We start from the raw sequence: 19,933 nt of genomic DNA on the forward strand, positions 1-19,933 counted from the left end.
CTATTGGTAAACAACAAAAAACCCACAAAAACTTATTTTTACATGATTGATTTTTCATTTTACTGGAAAGTAACTTAGCACATGTCGTCTCCCCGGTTGGTAGAGGAGGTGAAGGAGATAGATGTTAAATTATTTGGTGATGAAGCAAGAAAGAATGTCCAAAGGAAAGTTAAGTTTGCTCAATAGTGTTAATGACAATTTTCTTTAGGAAAATATGATAAAACAGGGAAAAGTTAATTTAAGTCAGAACACAGACTCTCCATTTCCTGTATTTAAAAAAATCCATTTTGATTTTGTAAATTTTCTTTTTTTAAAAGGTTTTATTTATTTATTTATTTATTTGACACAGAGAGAGAGAGAGAGAGAGAGAGGGAACACAAGCAGGCAGAGGGAGAGGGAGAAGCGGGATCCCCACTGAGCAGGGAGCCCGATGTGGGGCTCGATCCCAGGACCCTGAGATCATAACTTGAGCCGAAGGCAGATGCTTAACCAACTGAGCCACCCAGGTGCCCCAATTTTGTAAATTTTCTTAATAATTAATCTATATTCTGGGACTAACTTTTAATGTTTTATGGGAAAGATGGATTTTTGTCATAGTGCTAGAGCCTTATGGAGCTAGGAATAATATAAAAATAAATTAAAGGCTGAGGGCACATTCTGCGTGGAGCACCGGGTGTTATGCACAAACAATGAATCATGGAACACTACATCAAAAACTAATGATGTAACGTATGGTGACTAACATAACAATAAAAAATTATTAAAAAAAATAAATAAATTAAAGGCTACTTGCCCTTTTGGATAAAATGATTCTAGATTCTGCTAATTATTGAAAGAATACATTTTTGTAAAAAAAAACTTACAAAATTTTGCTAGAGCACTTGAGTATTATAATATTTTGCTCTATATAAATTGCCAAATTCTGACTGTCTTTTGTGCTTTACGTAAAAATATGATACTTCTAAAGACATTGAAAGTCCAAAAAATATGTTGGAAATTAAAAGGAGCTTTACTCTCCCTGGCTTCAGTGCATCCTCCCTACAGCTGCTAGAATAATTTTCTTTAGACAATAGAAAGAATAGAAAGTGCCTCTGTTTCTTTTGCATGGCTCATCACTGCACACACCATACATTTTTATAAAAATGAAACACATTTCTAGTAAATGACATTGACAAATAATAACATCCAAAATAGATATTTGATCAAGGTGAGACTTAGGATATGTGTAGAATTAATACATTATCTAAAAAAAAAAAAATACATTATCTAACACTGTACTGACTCAGACAATTTTGAAGCCATTCAGGAATTTTAACTTAACTTCTCATTGAAGAACTACTCTGCATCTGAATTAACATTCTGCTACAGAATAATCGTAAGTTTATAATGTTAAGAATTTAACTTTGCTGGGAAAAAAACCCATCATCCCACTGAGATGTTAAAGCAAAATTCATTTGGTATAGTTCTTACATAAAGGCATTTTATTTCCTGTAATTTATTTATTAACAACCTATGAAAATGTAAATTATTAGTTATACGCAAGTTAGCACTTCAGAAAATGAAATAAGGAAGTTAGACGTGGGCTTTGGTGGTTTTAGTTCATTGGAAATTTTACCAAGTTTGCCTCATTAAAATATTTTCCTAGGGGGCTTTTTGGATATAGGAGAAAATTCAAATGAAGAATTGTATTTTATTTTTTATTTTGGTGTTTTCCATATTAAAATATACTGCACAATGATCCAAGGTAATATTTTGTAAGACTGGCAAGCATAACATTTGAATTAACTTATCTGATTGTATTATTATAAGGCTTATTTTCCACTTTAAAATATATTAAAAATGTGTGTGTGTAACATATACATATTCCTCACAATATCCTTGACAGTCTCTGAGCTTTAACTCTCACACTTGTAATTAATGAAAGTTCTTTTGTTTCAAACAAGAAAAACTCTGACTTGAAGAACTGATTGGAGAGACACTGGGTTGCTCATATCAAATACATGGAAGTTGCAGAACACGATCAAATGTAAAGTGCCGTGTAAGGACCATGGCCTCCCCAGGGATATGTGGGCTTGAAGTTCAAATTCCAGCAATGGAGTGTCCGGTTAGCCTGGTTTGGATCGCAAGGTTGCCTCTTGCCTAGGAGAGGCCCGGGCACTTTAGATCAAACTGGGTCCAATGAGGAAAAATAACTTTCCTAAAGGATACCCTGGTGCTATTCCAAAACAAAACAACAAAACAAAACAAAAACAAAGGAATGGATGTTTGGAAACCAAGAAACAAGTCTCTCAAACTCATTTTCTTCTACTTCAGCATAGCCAGATATGCCTGCACGGGTGTCTTGGAGTGACAGGGGGTGGGTGTCTCATTTTTTAAAAAAAGATTTGTTTGTTTTAGGTGGGGTGGGGGGAAGGCAGAGGCAGAGGGAGAGAGTCCCAAGCAGACTCCATGCTCAGTGCCACCGAGAGCCCCACTTGATCTTACGACCCTGAGGCCATGACCCCAGCTGAAACCAAGAGTCAGAAGCTTAACCAACTGTGCTGCCCAGGCGCCCCTAGGGGGTCTCATTCTTATTCTTGCCAGCTGTGCGTGTGTCTGTGGTTGACTGAGGTGGGTCATCAAACTTCGGCTGCAGATAGGAGAGAGAGGGGAGCCATGAGGTTCCCCCACAGACGTGCAAATTAAATTGCTAGTCCATCTAAGCACACTCCTGCCAGGCAAGAGCAGACTCAGGAAAATCAGTTAATAAGATGGATTCTTTTAGCAAATTAATGCTCAGTAATAAGCATATCCAGGAAGCCCTAAGGGTTGGGTTTAGTTTACCAAATAGTATTTCCTGAGACCCATAAATTGTGCTCCTCCTTCTGATATTGGAATGGAATAAAATCAGAGGAGAGCAGAGAAAAATTATCTTATAATTTAAATTTATATTTAAACTATGAAATAATTTGTGCAATACACAAATTAGTCAAATTCACACATTCCCATAAACATTAAAAGTCTCATATTACTTAGCAATTACTGGCAAATTATTTGGTTCTAGATCTCAACATTATTGCATCCTGTAGGAGGCCTAGGATGGAGTTGGTCAGCATTCTTGGCAATATATTATACATACAGGGATTTGAGGCAACGTGAAAAAAAATTAGCTTTATCATGCAAAATTTCCCATTTGAATAAATCTCCCCGGTCACAAATGGAGAAAATGAGGACAAATAGGTAAGAAGGGAGAGGCAGGGTGTGTGGAGTGTGTGATACATGTGCACGTGTGGGGTGTCTGTGTGGTGTGTCTGTGTGTGGTGAGCATGGTGTGTGGTGTGTCTGGGTTTTGTCTCTGTGCGTGTGTGTGGCATATACGTGCATGTGGTGTGTGTATATGGTGTGTGTGGTGTGAGTGCAGAGTGAGTGTGTGGGTGTGTGATTTGTGTGTGCTGGTAGAAATTTCCTTTTTTACAGAATCACAGACACCGGGAGTACAATTGTTCCCCCAGAATACCTTTCTTCCTTGGAACAAAAGACTGATGGGAGTGAAGAGGGAGGTATGTAAGAAGGAAATGAAGCAAGAGAAATTATTTCTAAAATTATTAAAAATTGCAGCAAATATTTTCTTTTCTTTTGAGCTGTATAACTGGAGCTTAGGCAATTTTGAGGCAGGGAAGGGAGGATCGTAGTGTAGCTGCAACAGCAATGCACCTGATTCTATATCTCCTTCGGATCTAATATTGTTGGGGTCCCTGGGAAGATGGAAATAAAAATGGCAAAAATGAAAAGGGGGCAAAAGGACCCCCAAATTGGGGAGAATAAAAGCTGCTAAATGGCTCTGTCCTTCCCTCCAAATATGGATTCAACCAAAAATAGTGCATAAAGACAGAGGCAGTGTGTGATGTTTGGCGCTGCCTAAACATTTTTGAAAATAATGGGTATTCATCTAACAATTGTTGTGCTGACTTAAGCAGCGCATATACTAAAATTGGGATGATACAGAGAAAATTAGCCTGGCCCCTGAGCAAGGATGACACACAAATTGGTGAAGTGCTCCATATTTAAAAAAAAAAAATTAATAAAAAATTCTTAAATTGAATTACTGAGTTGGGAGGTCATAATGTCTTTTAGATTTGATTTCACTCGTGACTGAGCTACATTAAAAGTATTGATACATGAAAGCGACCATTTAGACCCATACTTCTACCATGTAATGCACTTGAACATTAAGTGATAGAGCTCAGTAAATAAAGAAAATTACCCGGAAGTCTGTTCATGCTTCATATTAGCAATTTAGTCCGAAATATCCTTTTTGTCAGAAAAATGGGGTCAACTAGCCCCCAGACCTTACCAGACCCGAAGGAAGGTTTTCTTTTTGACTTCATGTCACAACCAAGACAAGGTGAATATACCTTTTTCTTCATGTGATACCTTCAAGGTCAAATTCTGCATGATCATCAAAAACTTAAAATGTGCCCTCATGTTCCATTTCCGGGATAAAAGAGACTGTGTGGTACGACTTCCTCTCCTTTCAAAGGACACAGCTGTTCCTCACATAATTTCCACAAATTGTGTATGATAATGAAGCAAGTGCCACAGCTGAGGATGACCCTTATCATGGGCTGAGACAGAAGCCCCCAAACAAATGATTTGGGGACAGGGACACAGGAGGGGCTGGCTGACTCTTGGGCCAGGGCTGTAGAAATCTGTCTTCTTGTAGAAATTCTGTCTTTTGTTGCACTCTGAGCAAGGGCTCCCCTTTCTACATTTGCAGTCACCCACTGGGAATTCAAATTAAATTAGGTCCCACTTAAATTGGAGTTCTTCCCATTACATTAGCATTTGCATAATCTTGCCAATGTTTGCCAACTTGCTAATTAATAATGGGATGACTTCAATAATAGTAGTAGGATGGTTAAATCATGTTTTATTGCTGTTTGATTTACCTAGAATGAATCTGTCAAAGGGTACGTCTTGTATGTATGTTCAGTTTTTATGCCAATAGGTACATCTCAGTTGGCAAACTTAACCCACCACTAAAAGTTGTTATTGCAATGACTTCTCCACGAATCTGAGGAAATGGAAATTAAAGAAAAAAAAAAGCATCAATGAAACTGACTTGTAAACCCTGTTGTTTTTCTGATTTACTTATGCTGAAGTATTGCTCAAGAATGATTTGTCTCTTTAATAAGTAGCAGCAAAAACAAAGCTTTAGAGAATTAACGTAAGAGAAGGATAATTCTTTCCCAGGAATTATCTTCCCAGTAGCCAGACTGAGGCTGAAAGTATTTAACTTTCTAAGGCTGGTTCACCTTCCTGTTACACAAAGCTGCAAGTATATTCAGAAGTTGAAAAAAAGGAAAGAGTCTGAGCTGGAATTAAGTAGTATAACTTCTGGAAGCTGGAGCCAGATAGTTTTAGCAGTATGTTGGATTGTTTTTTTGACAGCAGTATGACAGCTTTGTTTTATTTTCTTTCTTTAGGTGCTTCTAGGATTACAGATATCCACGGATCTCACACTCATGCTATACATCTCCTCACAAAGAGGACCTCCAGTTGGTCCTAGCAGAAACCTTATTAAATGGATGAACGTAATACTTTTAAATCTGCTTAGTCTTTAGACATCTGTCATGCCACTGTATAATTTAATTGCAATAGAATTTGGATACATTCATTTTTTGCTTTCATAGGTTTGAGAAGTCAGACGTGTTGTTCATCAATAATTACTCAATCCATGGGAAGAAAAAACAGATTTCACCCCAAATCCATGTGTCTCTGAACTACTACTGTAAGTACATATGAGCACAGCAAAACCATCATCATCACAGTAGGGTTTTATCTTTCATAATCTATCCCACCAAAAAAATGAAGGAGGCTCACAATTTCTCCCCACCTTAAAGGAAGGATCTGTTGAAAGCATAGTTTCGAGGTTACCGTTTTATTCAGATTGAACCATTCATTTAGTTTAAGGACATCTATACAGGTCTTCAGTCCTATTCCCAGGTTCACCAAGGTCAACAATGACGAACACAGTATCTAGTCAAACTGGCTAAAGAACCAAGCCCTACAGAAACAATAGGAGCAATGTTACAAATTTACAACTGCAGAAACTTTTCCCCCAGGGAATATATATTTCAATCAACAGAGAGCATCGCTGTACCAAAAGTGGAGTTGCTGAAATCATGAAATCAGTCTCTGTAAATCCAGCAGCAATATGCTGAAGAGAGTTTCAAAGAATGGCACATAATCCATCTGCCACATCTCATTTCGAGGAAACTGGATGTTGCGTTGGGTTGTGTAATGCTGGCTTCTCAAACTTGATCGGGATCTCAGCTGTCCCAAGTCTTTTCCCTCTCTCCGTGCCAAAGGGAAACACTACCGCACACAAATCATGGAGTAGATGATGTGCAGTTGTGCCGACACAAGCCACCAGTAAAAAGAAAAATGAGGGCCCTCAGCCAAGCTCTCCCTTTGGCCGGTATGCTCCTCCACTTGTGTGTGTTTCTACTGATGGGCTTTCTTTTCTGAGGAGAAACCTATGAAAAACAGAAGGAAAATGTTTCAGATTAAAAATTAAAAATTCATTTCTTCTGGCTCAGGGCTAACATAAACTTTGAGGCTGGCAAAAAAAAAAAAAGAGAGAGAGAGAGAGAAATATTTTATTCATGAGCTCCCACAAGTTTACACTGAAAAATCAAGAGGCGGGCAATGGAGGGTTATTATCTTAAGCATTGACATATGCTTACCACTTTGTGAAATCAGCTGTGGCCTAGTTCTACTCGTGCCTGAAGAGGAATATTCTGTACTACGTCTCATTTTTGCTGACCTTTTGGTGGCTCAGGCATTTGCTTAGGAAAGTAAGTCGTATATGTTACTATTAGGTTTGGTACTTAGCCCACGGGAAGGTAACTGCCACATAAACTACTTTGAGTATGGCGAAGGGTACATTATCATCAAAGTGATAGAAAAGATCGCAGTGCTTAAGATGTGTCAATGTACCATGAAGGCCAATAATGAAAGCCGCCGTGTATTTCAGAAGGACTAGAATAGAACACCACAGATGAGCACTATAAGGAAGACACAGTCGAGGAGAGCTACTCACGGTGACAGAAAAAATACATATAAATTTCAAGAAATAAGGTATTTTCCTATTCATGATAACAATTGAAAATACGTTAAATGTTTTATTCTTGCCACCTTGTATTTGATATTTCGAATAAACAAATATTTAAACTAACAGTTTTCTTTCCAGGCTTAAAAAAATATACTCTTCTAAGGATGGTGGCCATTACACTAAAAAGATACCTAATATGGTAAGAGCATAAATTTGGACCCAGAACCATAATCCACTGGACTTTAGATTTAATCCATTTATGATGCCTGCCCCTAGATATCTTAAAACATTAAGAAAACTTAATTCCTTTGTAGTTTTTATAGCACTCTTGTGAAATAGGTATAGAGGTGAGGGTCATTATCCCCATGTTTTAGACAGAGAGAGGTTGTGACCCATGAGAGGATCCATGGCAGAATGGAAATGTGAACAAAAGCAAAAAACAGGTCTTCAGTTGCTTGAAGGGAAGGCGGAGGGTCCCCAAGCAGTGAGTGTGGGAAGAGACTTCTGTCATCAGACTTGGCTCCATGGTTTGAATGGCAGGGTAAGAGAAACGCCACCAGGGAATCGTGGGTTCTCACAGCGCTAGACACAATCGGCTTTGCCTTATTGGTTGGTAAAGAATTCCATTCACTAATTGTGTGCCTTATTATTTATTAATGGTATGCGTTGCACTCTATCCTTTTATGTTCACAAGAGTGCACATTAAGTACCATGACGCGGAAGTGATCTGAATAGGACCCAGAGATCTTGGTGGCAGAGTCCATGTCTGCCTCTACATCAGGGATCGGCCGAATCTAGAGTCCTCTGTGAGACGAGGATGCACCAGTGCAGCAGACAGGTTCCAAGGGGACTCTGCTCTCTATATGCGCACTCACCTCAGAATGTGCATGCTTATGCAGCAACAGTAAGGAAACATACATAAGTAAACGTTCTTACCAGTTGGGATGCAATATCCAATAGAAACCTTGTTTCCCAACAGATTTTTATTTTCCATTTAAGAGAAATAGTGCAGTTGTATTCACCTAGTGGAACTGTGGCTAGTCTAGCCTTATTGTGTGCATTTTTCTCATCCAGTCTCTATCCATCCACCTCCCTACCTATATCTATCTATATAGAACATTAATCAGAATGTTTAGTCTTTGCTTATAAATCGGTGTCTGCACAGGAATATATTTACCACCTGTATTTTCATATGTTCCTGTATATATAAATATACATTGACAGTTTATTTAATATTCCCTTAGCAAAATCACTTAGTTTACCAATAAGCCGGCCTTTACAGCATTGTAAGGTGAGGATGCATTCCTCCTGCAATTCTTCTCTACAAATCCAGAAATAGACATAAAACTATCTGTCTCTAAATTTTTATTAATATTTTTATTAACTGCCGGTAAGGTAAGTAATGTATTTTATAAAAGAAAAATATTAATATTTTATCCATCTGTATTGAAAATCACACAAGTACAGTCTCTAAGTTTCTTCTGTTTCTTACACCTCTTAGGTAACTTCTACTATTTATACTGACTCCTATATCCCTTCATACTACTGAAAAAAAATCCAACTAAGCCAGCCATTTTACCGAACTAAAATGATCTGTAATGTTCAGTTATAAAGACAGTTATGAAAAGACACAAACTGAGAAATAAAGGTTCTGGCTTTCAGGACAGGGCCATTAGAATTTATTTAAATAAAATACCTCCAAATGATGACACTATTATATTTTAATATGTAGCCTGGGGTTGTCCATATTGCTCGGTGGTTACAGTGTGGGCTTTGGAGGTCGACTGCCCAGCTTGTCTATGTCCTAGCCAATAACCAGCTATGTGGACTTGGACAAGTGACATTATCTCTCTGTTCCTTGGCTTCCACAATTTTAAAACAAGAACAACAGTAGTACTCACTTCATAGAGTTGCTATAAGGTTTTGATGAGATAATATACAAATAGATACAGTGCCTAAAGTAGTTTCTGGCACATGGTTAGTATTATGGGTTGAATTGTGTCCCCCCCAAGAGATATGTGTATGTCTTAACCCCTGGTACCTGTGGATGTGACCTTATTTGGAAATTGGACTTTGCACACATAATCAGGTTAATATGAGATTATACTAGATTAGCCTCATCCAATATGACTGGAGTCCTTATAAGAAGATGAAAATTTGGACACAGACACAGAAAAGAGGGAAGATGGCCAAGTGAAGAGTGAGGCAGAGATTGGAGTTATGCTGCCACAAGCCAAGGAATATCTGGAGCTACTACAAGAAGCAGGAAGAGGCAAGGAAGGAGACTTCTCTAGAGACTCTGGAGGGCGCATGATCTGCCCACACCTGGATTTCAGAATTCTAGCCTTCAGAGTGTGAGAGGATAAATTTCTGCTGTTTTAAGCCATCTAGTTTTTGGTGCTTTGTTATGGTAGCCCTAGGAAATGAATTCAGTCAGTATTCGGTTAATTAGTTATTACTAGACATTAGTAAAGGCCAATTATAATAGTTAGGCTTTGATCTTCCATATTGTAAAGAAATAATTATGTTTGCTCGCGACACAATCTCACATGCCTACATTTCATGTCCTTTCAAATGTGTAAGAATTGAGCTCTAGCTCATTAGACGAAGTTCAACTCTGCACCATATGAAAAATTTGGAAGGTACAGAAGAGACTGGCATGCAATGTAGTTAGAAAACATAGCCTTTTGACATTTCACAAAGGAAGAAACAAAACAACATGTTTTCAAGGTTATACTAACTCAACTATGCCATAATTGTTCTAGAAACATGGAATTCATTTTGCATCCTATTCTGATAACAGATGAAACAAGATTAAAATGTTCTTCATAAAATCACGTTTCTAAACAGAAACTGTAACCCCTTAACATCTGTGGACTTCGATATATAAAAATGTGATTATTTAGTGCTGTGCAGAGAGAAAGCCAAGTAAGTCTTAAATGTCTCGAAAACCTTTATTTAAATCTTTAATTTTTGAAAGAAGAGTTATCTCCAACATGTCCGCAAAGCATTCTAAACTAACCAGAGACAATAACAGAGCAAAACTGGAAATTAGTTGACCCAAAGACTGTTCAATAATACTCAGTACCTATTGACTTTAGTCTTTGGTCAGGAAGCCCTTCTTTAGGTCCGCACTTTTAGAGGACCCTGCTCTGGCCCTCTTCCAACCACCTTCCGCCCCAGTGTGAGTCTGCCTGATTCTAGAACAAGCTCTTGGTACCCACGTGCAGACCCCAAAATCCCTGCCCAAGTGACCGTGTTTCTGCTTCTCGGCCTCATGTGGTCCTCTTTCCCAGGCCTAAAGCCAAGGGGGTGCTGTTTGTAGCATAATGAGGGGTATATGGATGAAGTTGGGATGTGCCAACTGGGCTGTACTCAAATTCACACTCAAGATTCCTCCCAGGTGAAAGGTGGGAAGAGAAGGGGATGGGCCATGGCTCAGGTCTTCCTGTGCCATTGTGTCCTGGAACAGAACTGTTTGGAATGTGAGCATTTTAAATGTCACTCTGCCCTTCAAGCTATGTTTATCAATAGGGGAATAGACTATAATAGCTTCTATGCTTGATTCATGATGTTTAAATATTGAACCTGAAGTACACAGCTCTCCATGTATTCTTGCCTCAGGGAATGTTAAAGGAGGATCTAGTGATCACAGCAATTTAACCACTCATTACCCACTGTACATTTTAAAAATCATAAGGCTACTGCCCTGCAAACACTTCACGTATAGATGTCAGAGCCACTATTTCAGGTTAGATACCATGAGAGGAATTATAAGGATGGATACTAGGATCAAACTATAATGTGCTATATATATTGAGATCAGAAAAGTAAAATTTGTCGGGAGTCATAGGAAAGTAATAAAAACTGAGAATTAGGACAATGTATAAAGCACACATACAGATTAATATTCATTTAATTATCTATATTTCTGAAAGGGTCATTTTCACTGAAATACAAGTCAAATACTTCAGTACTTATTTTATGAGTAAAATTTATGAGTTTTAAAAATACTTTCTGTTCATAATTTACCAAACACTGAGCCTAACTTTTCCACTCATTTTTTCTTCCATTGTTTGAGTTTGGGTATCTATAGCCCAAAACACAGGGTATGCTGACTAGCAGTATATTCCTGAAGAGTGAAAGATAAACATATTAGCCAAATAATGAGTCAATGAGTAATATCATAACAAAAATGTCTGTATAATAAAAAGATTTCTAAATTCCTATTTAACAATACCACAAAGTTACTTTTAAGGATTCTGAGCAACTGCATTGGACCTACAAATCAAAAGGAGCTTTCCAATTAAATGACATAAAAAATAAGAAAAATCACCACTGAAATTAAATAATGGCACATGAGAGATTTTGTTTGACGAGGGTGATCTCAGAGCTTTTGCCAATTTTTATGAACTGGCTTGAACCTTGAGATAGCATCAGCTTTGGAAGCTAGAAGAGGAGAAATAGAAATCAAAAACAGGCAGATTTCTGAATAAGGCATTTCTTTCTTCAGTGGTCCCCTAGCCATGACCAGTCCTCCTCGCAGACAAGCTGCAGTGAGCTGCAGAGAAGGAAAGGGTTCAAATGGCAACATATCCCATTGGTTTCTACGAGGGCTGACCGAGCATGAATTCGTTCATAATGTATTTATTACATACTTACTCTTACATAGTACTTTGTCTTTTACCTGTGATACTCAAAATACCAAATGAGTAGCACAAATAACATGCTATGGCTTCACAGGAAGAAAAGATTATTGAGGGATAGGTTTAAGTCATATAATTATCCAAGTTAGATCCCCCATTCTCATTTTATATCTGTCATCGTAGAAAATTCTAATAGAGTGAGAGAGGTAGGTTTTCGAGGGCACTATAGGATGTGATTCAAAGCACAGGTTTTGAAGTCCTATACATCTGGAATCTAATCCCAGGATTAAATTTTACCAACTGTGTTATTCAGGCATGCTACTTAAATTCTCCAAGCCTCAGTTTCCCCATCCATAAAATGGTATAATATAATAAAACCTATTTTATAGCATTGTTGTGAAGATTAAAACGTCTTAAAAATACTAAGGTTGCTACATAATAGAGGTTTATTTTTCATTGTAATTTTACATCTGTAGACTCTTAGCATGTTTACACACTGCAAACTTCATTATGTTTCTTCCCAAGCAGACAAAAATCACTAGGTCTTATATACTGACTATAATATTCTATTTTTGCATATGTAATTTAGTTTCTGAAGATCATCACAATTCACTTTTCTACCTTATATGATTATTAGCTTCTATTACACTGGTCCGAGAAGAATCTATTAGTGATACATAAATGGCTCTATGATATTACTGAATTCTCTCCTGCATAATTGTATTTTCTAGTGGTTAAACTCCAATTCAGGGAGAAAATATCTTTAATATTCATTCCAGACCAATATAATACGAAGTGGAAAATTATAATTGGGTGGCAGCTCAGCTATTATACAACAAGAGATTTCAAAAACACAGACATTATGCAACAATCATTATGGTTAATAGTATGCCTTTCTAATAAAAGCTCTCTACTATGGCTGGAACCCAAGAACTTCATTAAAACCAATGGTTATATTCATAGTGGAAAGAAAAGAAAAAAAGAGTCCTACAGTTTTCTGATAAATACCTAGACATTTTTTTATAGAGTTCTCCCTCTTTATCTTTCTTCCCTATAATGCTACTGTAAGCTATGGCCCTCACCACTCTTAGTGCTGCTGTGTACGGCTGTCCAGGTTGTGTATTGTGCAATGCTAGGAGGTTCCACTTACAAAGATAACCATGAAGAACTTGGACTTGTGAAGTACACGACCTGCAAAACTATATGTGTTATCCCTGGCTTTCGATTTCTACTCCATAATGGCCTCCTTTTGGTAAAAAATAGAATTCTATGATCTCAGATCAGAACTAAATGAGATCAAGTTTCAAGTATGGCCTGAAATTGGAATATGGCTCATCGTCAGCTTTTCTAGATAAATTAAAATCTCTGGAAATTAACAACATAGAGTCACAGGTGTGTGTCATATGAGATTTTTTAAACATGTAGCAGGCATGGCTGACTTTTGATTATATGTGATGAGAATAAAGGTGGGATTATGGTTATAGCCCAGTTTATACAGCCCATTCCTGAGTGGTCTCATGAGACCACAGAAACAAGCAGTAGAAAGTGTGGCAGATGCTGGAAAGAGAGGAGAATGGTCAACCAAAGAAAAATACGAAAAAAGAGTACTCAATTGTGAGTACTTGATAGGTGACTTTTTTAGTGTTTTTTTCCAGCATACTTAGGAGGTGGGTGTTGTGGGCTACCTTGGCCTAAACTTGGAGTCTGACATTTAGTCATTAGGGAACACAGTTCTGAGTCTTTGGTTTCCTCTGTCTGTCTGCCAGTGACATTTAAAACATCTGTCTAGCAAACTCAACCTGGAATAGTGGATGTGCATCTGCCCTTTGTAGTGGAATCCCAGAGCTTTGCTGTTGTTGTTACAGAATAGCTCCACTTGAAGTTTTCATTTCTAGCCCCAGATGGAATACTGACTCTGAGCCTGGAATGGGAGCAGAAGCCAGAACTGAGATTCCTGCATTTCTCCATTCGAACATTTTCTGTTTCTTAAGGAGTTCAAGTTAACCCCAGGTGCATCAAATTAGAGTTGTGTATGCAACACAACTTTTTAGAAGGCCCTCCCTGAGTACGAATGAATGTATGTTGAGTAAACATCCCAAAAAGACCCCATTAAAATGTAAACATGAAAGAATGCTCAATACAGCTGTGGTCTTACCATTTGCCTTGTGCTGCACATCTGGCGGAAACTGGTCAGGAGCATACCACTGATAGTCTGGCTGTGTGGAACAATACAACATGATCATAGCAATATGGACTTCAAGCAAAACATAGTGGCGTATTAAAAATGTAATTACACTATGTGGCTTTTGTTACACAGGCAGCACAAAAATCCTTTCTATCCAAACCTGTTGCCAATCTTGCTCATTTCTCTTACCTCCTTCATCACTATTCCCATCTCCCAACCCACCCCCCTCTAAATCCACTCTATGTTGGCCAGAGTTTCTCCTACTTCGGGGTTGTGGCATTTTTTTTTTTTTTTAAAGCAGATGTGTTTTGGATATCTGCAGAAGTATAAACACTTCTGTAAAACTTACTACAGCCCATAAATAAAACAGAGCAGTTTACCATCAATAAATAACTATATTTAAAGCCCTCACACAGAAGGCAACAGAGAGACCAAGAACACAATGACAAGTTTTAATGTTTCGGGGTACAAGGAAGAAATCTAAGCCTTTTGGTGCGGACATGGCTTATAGAAGCTCAGGATGGTGAAGCAGGGTGGATCTTTCCCTTAGTACTGTTCCTCCGTGGAAACTACTCTCTAGATTGTTCAGAGAGTTTAGACTAGAGAAGCAGTCAGAGGTGAGGGCAGACTAGGATTTTTCTTGTGGGATTGTGTTGTAGGCTTCACCAGTTAAGAACCCCTAGATATTGAACATCGGGGAACATGTCAAACAAACTGCTTTGGATAATCATAAGCTACAGACCTGAAGTTCAAGATACAGTTCCAAGATGAGTACCTCTGTAGTTAACCACTTGGAGCAGAGCAACCCAGCTTCACCTGCCCATGAGGATGGTCTGTCTTCCTGCTCCTAGTGCTCACCCCTGCCTCCTACTTCCCCCCCCGCCCCGCCCCCACCCAGACACAGAGAATACAGACCTTTTGTTCTATTAATCAATTACCTCCTGAAAATAACTCCGGGAAAATGTCTCTACCAATGAGCCAGCAGGGAATATTTACAGGGCTGCCAGACCACTGAAAGTAGCCTTAAAGTTCAATTATCAGACAAGACACTAAGAAACGCTGCATTTAGTACAGTCTGACCCCACTTTACCCCCACTCAGACACCTAGGCTCTTGGCTCCTTTTGGTCCATGAAAAAGCTAAAAGAGGAAATGAGATCACCTCTGTTTTTTATCTCCTCGTTTATTTTTAGATGTCTCAAATAACACGTAGGATAAGTGACGTGAGCCTCAGTTTTAGATTCCAGGAGAGTTGCCAAAGGAAGGCGAATATACTGTAATTTTACAAACACAACTGCTTGGGCTTTAATTCAGGCTTAGAAATAAGCATAAAACACAAAATATTCTTTTTACATGAACTCCGGGAGTGAAATTCTACTGTTATACCAAGATTCTGTTTAACTGAATACTGCTTGAAAATGTAAGACATTATACACGGCTTGGAATCTTTTTTCGAATCCTTTATTTGGTGACAATTTTACACAGTCTGGACCACCTTACCTCTTATAATTGATCGGGAGAGTTTGATGAGTTTTTATAGGAGGTGAATTTCTGCTTTCTTTCCATAAATGAGTATTTGAAGAAAATAGTCATTTTTACTTCTAGATAACTTGCATGACTCATTGGCTTTATCGTTAACCTGTCACAAGACTATTTCTCCAATTCCCCAACCCGTAGGAGCTAACTCCAAAGTAAACTTCTATCTCTTTATGTTTCCCACAACATTAATTTACTCCTACATTCTGAAAGAAAAAAAATTTAAGGAATGATAGCTGTGTTTGGGGAGTCCCAGAAATGTTTCTTGTAAAGACTGAAAAGCAAGCAAACAGGTAAAGAAAAAAGGGAAATGGGGTGGGTGAGCAGACAGAAGTGACAACGGGCAACAACACAAAAAGAACCCAATTCACAGCAGTGCGCTGTGTCACACTGGGGTCAGAGAAGGGATGCTCATTAAATTCTGACAGGTCTCTGCCACCCAAAGAGTTGTTAGCTCCTCCCTTGGGGAAAGGGCTTTGAGTCACACTCAGATACAAAAGTATGGCAACCAAGAGAGTCATGCTCTCCGTAAATGCTCTGTTAGGAAAATGCTGGTTAAAATCTCAAGGTTCTTTGCATAATTAAAAACACAATACAAACTCAGGGGGAGGGGAGTTGTCTGAGCATTTCCGAAATGCAGAAAAATGCATAATGTTTTTCCTGTGTAAAGATGCTGTCTGTGTAGCCAAAACACAAAGTAGAGACCAGCATCCAGACCATGGGGGAGGGTGGGAGGAAGAGCACTATGGAGACGCGAAGGAAGGATGCTTTGGTTCTGGCTTATTCAGGCGGACTGTCCAAATCAATTCCACTCACGAATAATTGCTCCACTGTTCATTGCATTTTGCCTGGCTAGACGCACCACAGAGAGCAACTTAAGTGGGTCACTTTTTCTTGGATACTTTAAGAATATCCTTTTCATTGGAAAACGTCAAAGACTATATTGCACAGATGTAGCCACATCCACAGTAGTTCAGTATAAGTTTACAACTGAAAAAGGCATCTCTCAGACTTGCTATATTCACTTTGCTTCTCTTAACGCACAAAAGTGCCCTTTTGGAAGAGTCAGGTATGTCATTTAAAATGGCCCTTATAAAATGTGGTATGTTTGTTCAAGAATTACAGCTCAATTTGATACCGTTCAGTGAATTTATTCATAACCACGTGTGTCCTGTGGATGCCGTGTGCCAAAAAGATAATCATAGTGTACAGTGACCACTGTAACTCTCTAAATTAAAGGCTGAGATAAAAAGAGGCTCTTTCTGTGGACAATAGTATGCGCCCAAATTACAGAGACAGACAGCATTTCTACCAAAAAGAAAAAAAAATACTAGAACTTATTAGGTAATATAAGCACTTCTGTGTTGAGATGCAAGCTCTTACTTACTGGGAGCTTCTGTTGATCCTGTGCAGCCCCTGGGCCTGCTGGTGCACGTAGATTCCGCAGGTGGGAATTCGAGCCACAGTTACACATCGGGAACAACATCTGAGGAGGAAAATGTTGTCAGTTCATAGGAAGTGGGTGAAACTGGGGAGTCACACTGACACTTGCTTTATTCAACCACAGGTTTGGCTGAAATCTTAAGGTTCAGTCAAACTCTCGCATAATCCCGACTCGACATAGTGGGTGCACAGATGTAGGCTCTGGACTGATAGAGATGAGGCTCACAGGGGAGATTTCACTTAAGGTGAACCTCTAATTAGCCTTTCATGTTGGAGACATCAGAAACACTTAAAAGGTATAGAGGTAACTTTATGTTTCTGAGTTATCTTCACAGAGGGTCTTCGTTCAAGAAGAACCAGCCATTAAGCCATAAAACAAGTTTTAACAAGACTCTTACAGCATAACTAAGTCCAGAGAGTAAATTAAGAATCAAGAGAAATAATATTAATTCCTGAAGCCCACTAGAGGACCAATGGGACAGAACACTTCAGTGCCCAAGAAGATACTGTATTTTCTCAAAAGAGGCACAAACCTTTGATGTAATTTTTCCACTGTAAATTGTGTAAGCAACTGCAAGAAATACCAAGGAAATATACTTCCCAGGCATTCATGGGTCAATGAAGAAATCTCTATTTGCATGAGCACACACTAAGGCATGTGCTACTGGTAACATGTTCTGGAAAGCATGTGGTTTTTCATGAGCGTTAGGGCTGACAGGCCTTGGTGGTACCTAAGCATTAATCTATCCACTGGCATTTTAGTCCATTATGCAAAGCCTGGGTTGTTCTGGAACATCTGTAGCAGAGCTTGAATACACCTTTAATTGGAACCATGAGGAACTGCTGTGCTCAGGAATAAATGTGGGGGCGGAACTTAAAGTTGCCACCTCAACTACGACCAGAAGATTGGTGAATTTAGGTAAGGAGCAACGTACCTGTTTTAATTGCTTTTCGAGTTTTTCTTTCTCCAGCTGACAAGCTTTTATCTATGGACAAAAAAACAAAGGCATTTGTTTATCGAAAGAGTTCACATATTTCGTTCTGAAGTTACTCTTGACCCAGCTGTCAGTGACCTGCTCAGAAGCCCCAGGGGTGAAGCTCTGATATAGCAGTCATGCCACTGAAAACTGTCACGTTTTGGATTTTCCAGACCAGCATTGGTTCTACCTCGAAACGCCCAAGTGAAGTGCAGAATGTAGAACTGTTCTAAACTGTTATTCAGATTTGTGGAAATGACTGTAATTCTCAGTTTTAGGTTGATATCCTGAGACACAGATATAAATGTAGACACATGGGGAATAGATAGAGACACAAAAACAGCTTCCACTGCTTATTGAATAGGATTGTAATTGGTCAGCTGAACATTGAAGAGCCGTCACTGTGAATGCTAGAAGTTGTACATGCACTTAATCCATGCCGGACACTGATCTACAGCTTTACATGTAATAACTCATCGACTCCTCCCAATGCCTCTATGTGATACTTCAATGTTATTATCTCTATTTTACTGATGAGGACACTGAGACGTGAGCTACTAAGGAACTTGTTCAAAGTCACACTGCTGTACTTTATGGCTTCTCCCTATGTAAGACCCAGTCTCCTCTGGCAGAGTCACCCACCGTGAAGTCCTTCAACATCTGACACAACTAGAGAAGGCTGTTTTTGCTTTGACTCATTAGTCATGCTATTGTCATCCCTACACGCCCCGTTCCTCATCCCTGTAGGGCATATATCCCCACCGAATGACACCGTTCCAAGTCCTGCCTCTCTCCTTCCTTGTCCTCCCATTTAACATTATACACTTTCCCTGCGACTTTTTGTAGTCCAATGTGTACTGTGTACAATCAGTTTTCATTATCCACAGGAGTTATGTTCTGTAAAGTCACCGTGAACACTGAAGTAGTGAGAACAGAACCACTGCTCCTTGGGAAATGCAGGGTTAGGTTCCCATGAGCCTCTGGTCAGACCATTTTTGTTGACTGATCAATAGAGAATCCTGTTTTATGTGTCTTTCTATTAAAGGCATCTTGTTGAATATAGATTGTTGGCCCATTAACATGGGACTCTTGGCCTATGGCACTATGTTAATCCCTGAATGAAGCTTATCTAACACACCTTTTCTCTGTAAGGCGAGCATGACCTTCCTACCACGAGTAGCACCTCAGCACTCTGTTTGGGGGCCATTTTAAGCAATGCAATAACCAACAAAAAGGACAAAAATGAGAAAATGTGGCATGAAATAAACCACGAAAAGGACATTTGTTACAGTCTGAGAGCCGAAACAAGGAGGCAAGGCCTTGTTGGACCTCAACTGGGAACAAGTGTGTAAGGTGACTCAAGTTTTTTTATGCTCTGTACATATTCACAGATGGATTTAGTTGGCACCAGTTTTGATTTTTGGAGTGACAAACACATTTCAGTAAGCAGGCAAATTCACAAATATGGAATCCAAAAATGATAAGGATAGACTATATATGTCCCCCTTACTATACTGCAAGTATTTAATAGCAAGGATCATTCTTTTAGTTCCTTATAGTATATAACAAATGCCTTGCAGAAAGAAAGCATCAAAATTAAATTACAAGAAACCATATGTGGCATATTAATTATACAACTAACTGACCCTATTTAAAAACTCCTCCTTCCAACAAACGAAAATCATTTGTGAAATACCTATGAGGCATGACCTGAGCTTGATGTTTTTGTGTAGATTTTTTTCATTTCACCCTGAGAACAACTTTGTGAAGTCATGAAGTGGAAACCATCATCTATATTTCACAGGTGAGTATACTGAGAGATTTAGTAACTTATTTTTAGAGACAGAGGTTTTAGAATTATAAGAAATATTTTAGAGACCATCTGGTTCAACTTTGTCATTTTACAGATAAAGGAAAGGAAGCACAGAAAAGTTGGAGAACTTGCTCGGTGTCATTCCTGATAGTCAAAGCAGGCACAGACATGAAGCTTTTACCCTACTCCTATTCCCAAGAATCTCGAAGTATCTTGCTCTTTACCACACTCCTATTTTA

At 38.7% G+C, this 19,933-nt stretch overlaps 1 protein-coding gene and 1 non-coding gene across 2 annotated transcripts in view; one reads left to right on the forward strand and one right to left on the reverse strand.

Moving 5' to 3' along the window:
• Positions 1 to 3,940: 3,940 nt before the first annotated feature.
• Positions 3,941 to 4,047, forward strand: LOC112826288 (U6 spliceosomal RNA). The gene has a single exon (XR_003208898.1). It is a non-coding gene; the product is annotated as a U6 spliceosomal RNA (small nuclear RNA).
• Positions 4,048 to 5,901: 1,854 nt separating this feature from the next.
• Positions 5,902 to 19,933, reverse strand: part of LOC112826022 (TNFAIP3-interacting protein 3) — a 33,743-nt gene continuing 19,711 nt past the window's right edge. Inside the window, exons 8-11 of the mRNA XM_025874107.2 lie at positions 17,840 to 17,890; positions 16,849 to 16,947; positions 13,898 to 13,958; positions 5,902 to 6,518 (exon numbers count right to left, since the gene is read on the reverse strand). Coding sequence (XP_025729892.2) covers positions 6,487 to 6,518; positions 13,898 to 13,958; positions 16,849 to 16,947; positions 17,840 to 17,890 — 243 coding nt within the window. The 3' untranslated portion in view covers positions 5,902 to 6,486. The remainder of the gene's footprint in view (positions 6,519 to 13,897; positions 13,959 to 16,848; positions 16,948 to 17,839; positions 17,891 to 19,933) is intronic.

Source organism: Callorhinus ursinus, unplaced genomic scaffold, assembly GCF_003265705.2.
Source record: "Callorhinus ursinus isolate GAN/ISIS: 27379988/994484 unplaced genomic scaffold, GSC_fseal_2.0 scaffold4, whole genome shotgun sequence".
In the NCBI taxonomy this organism is placed as follows: domain Eukaryota; kingdom Metazoa; phylum Chordata; class Mammalia; order Carnivora; family Otariidae; genus Callorhinus; species Callorhinus ursinus.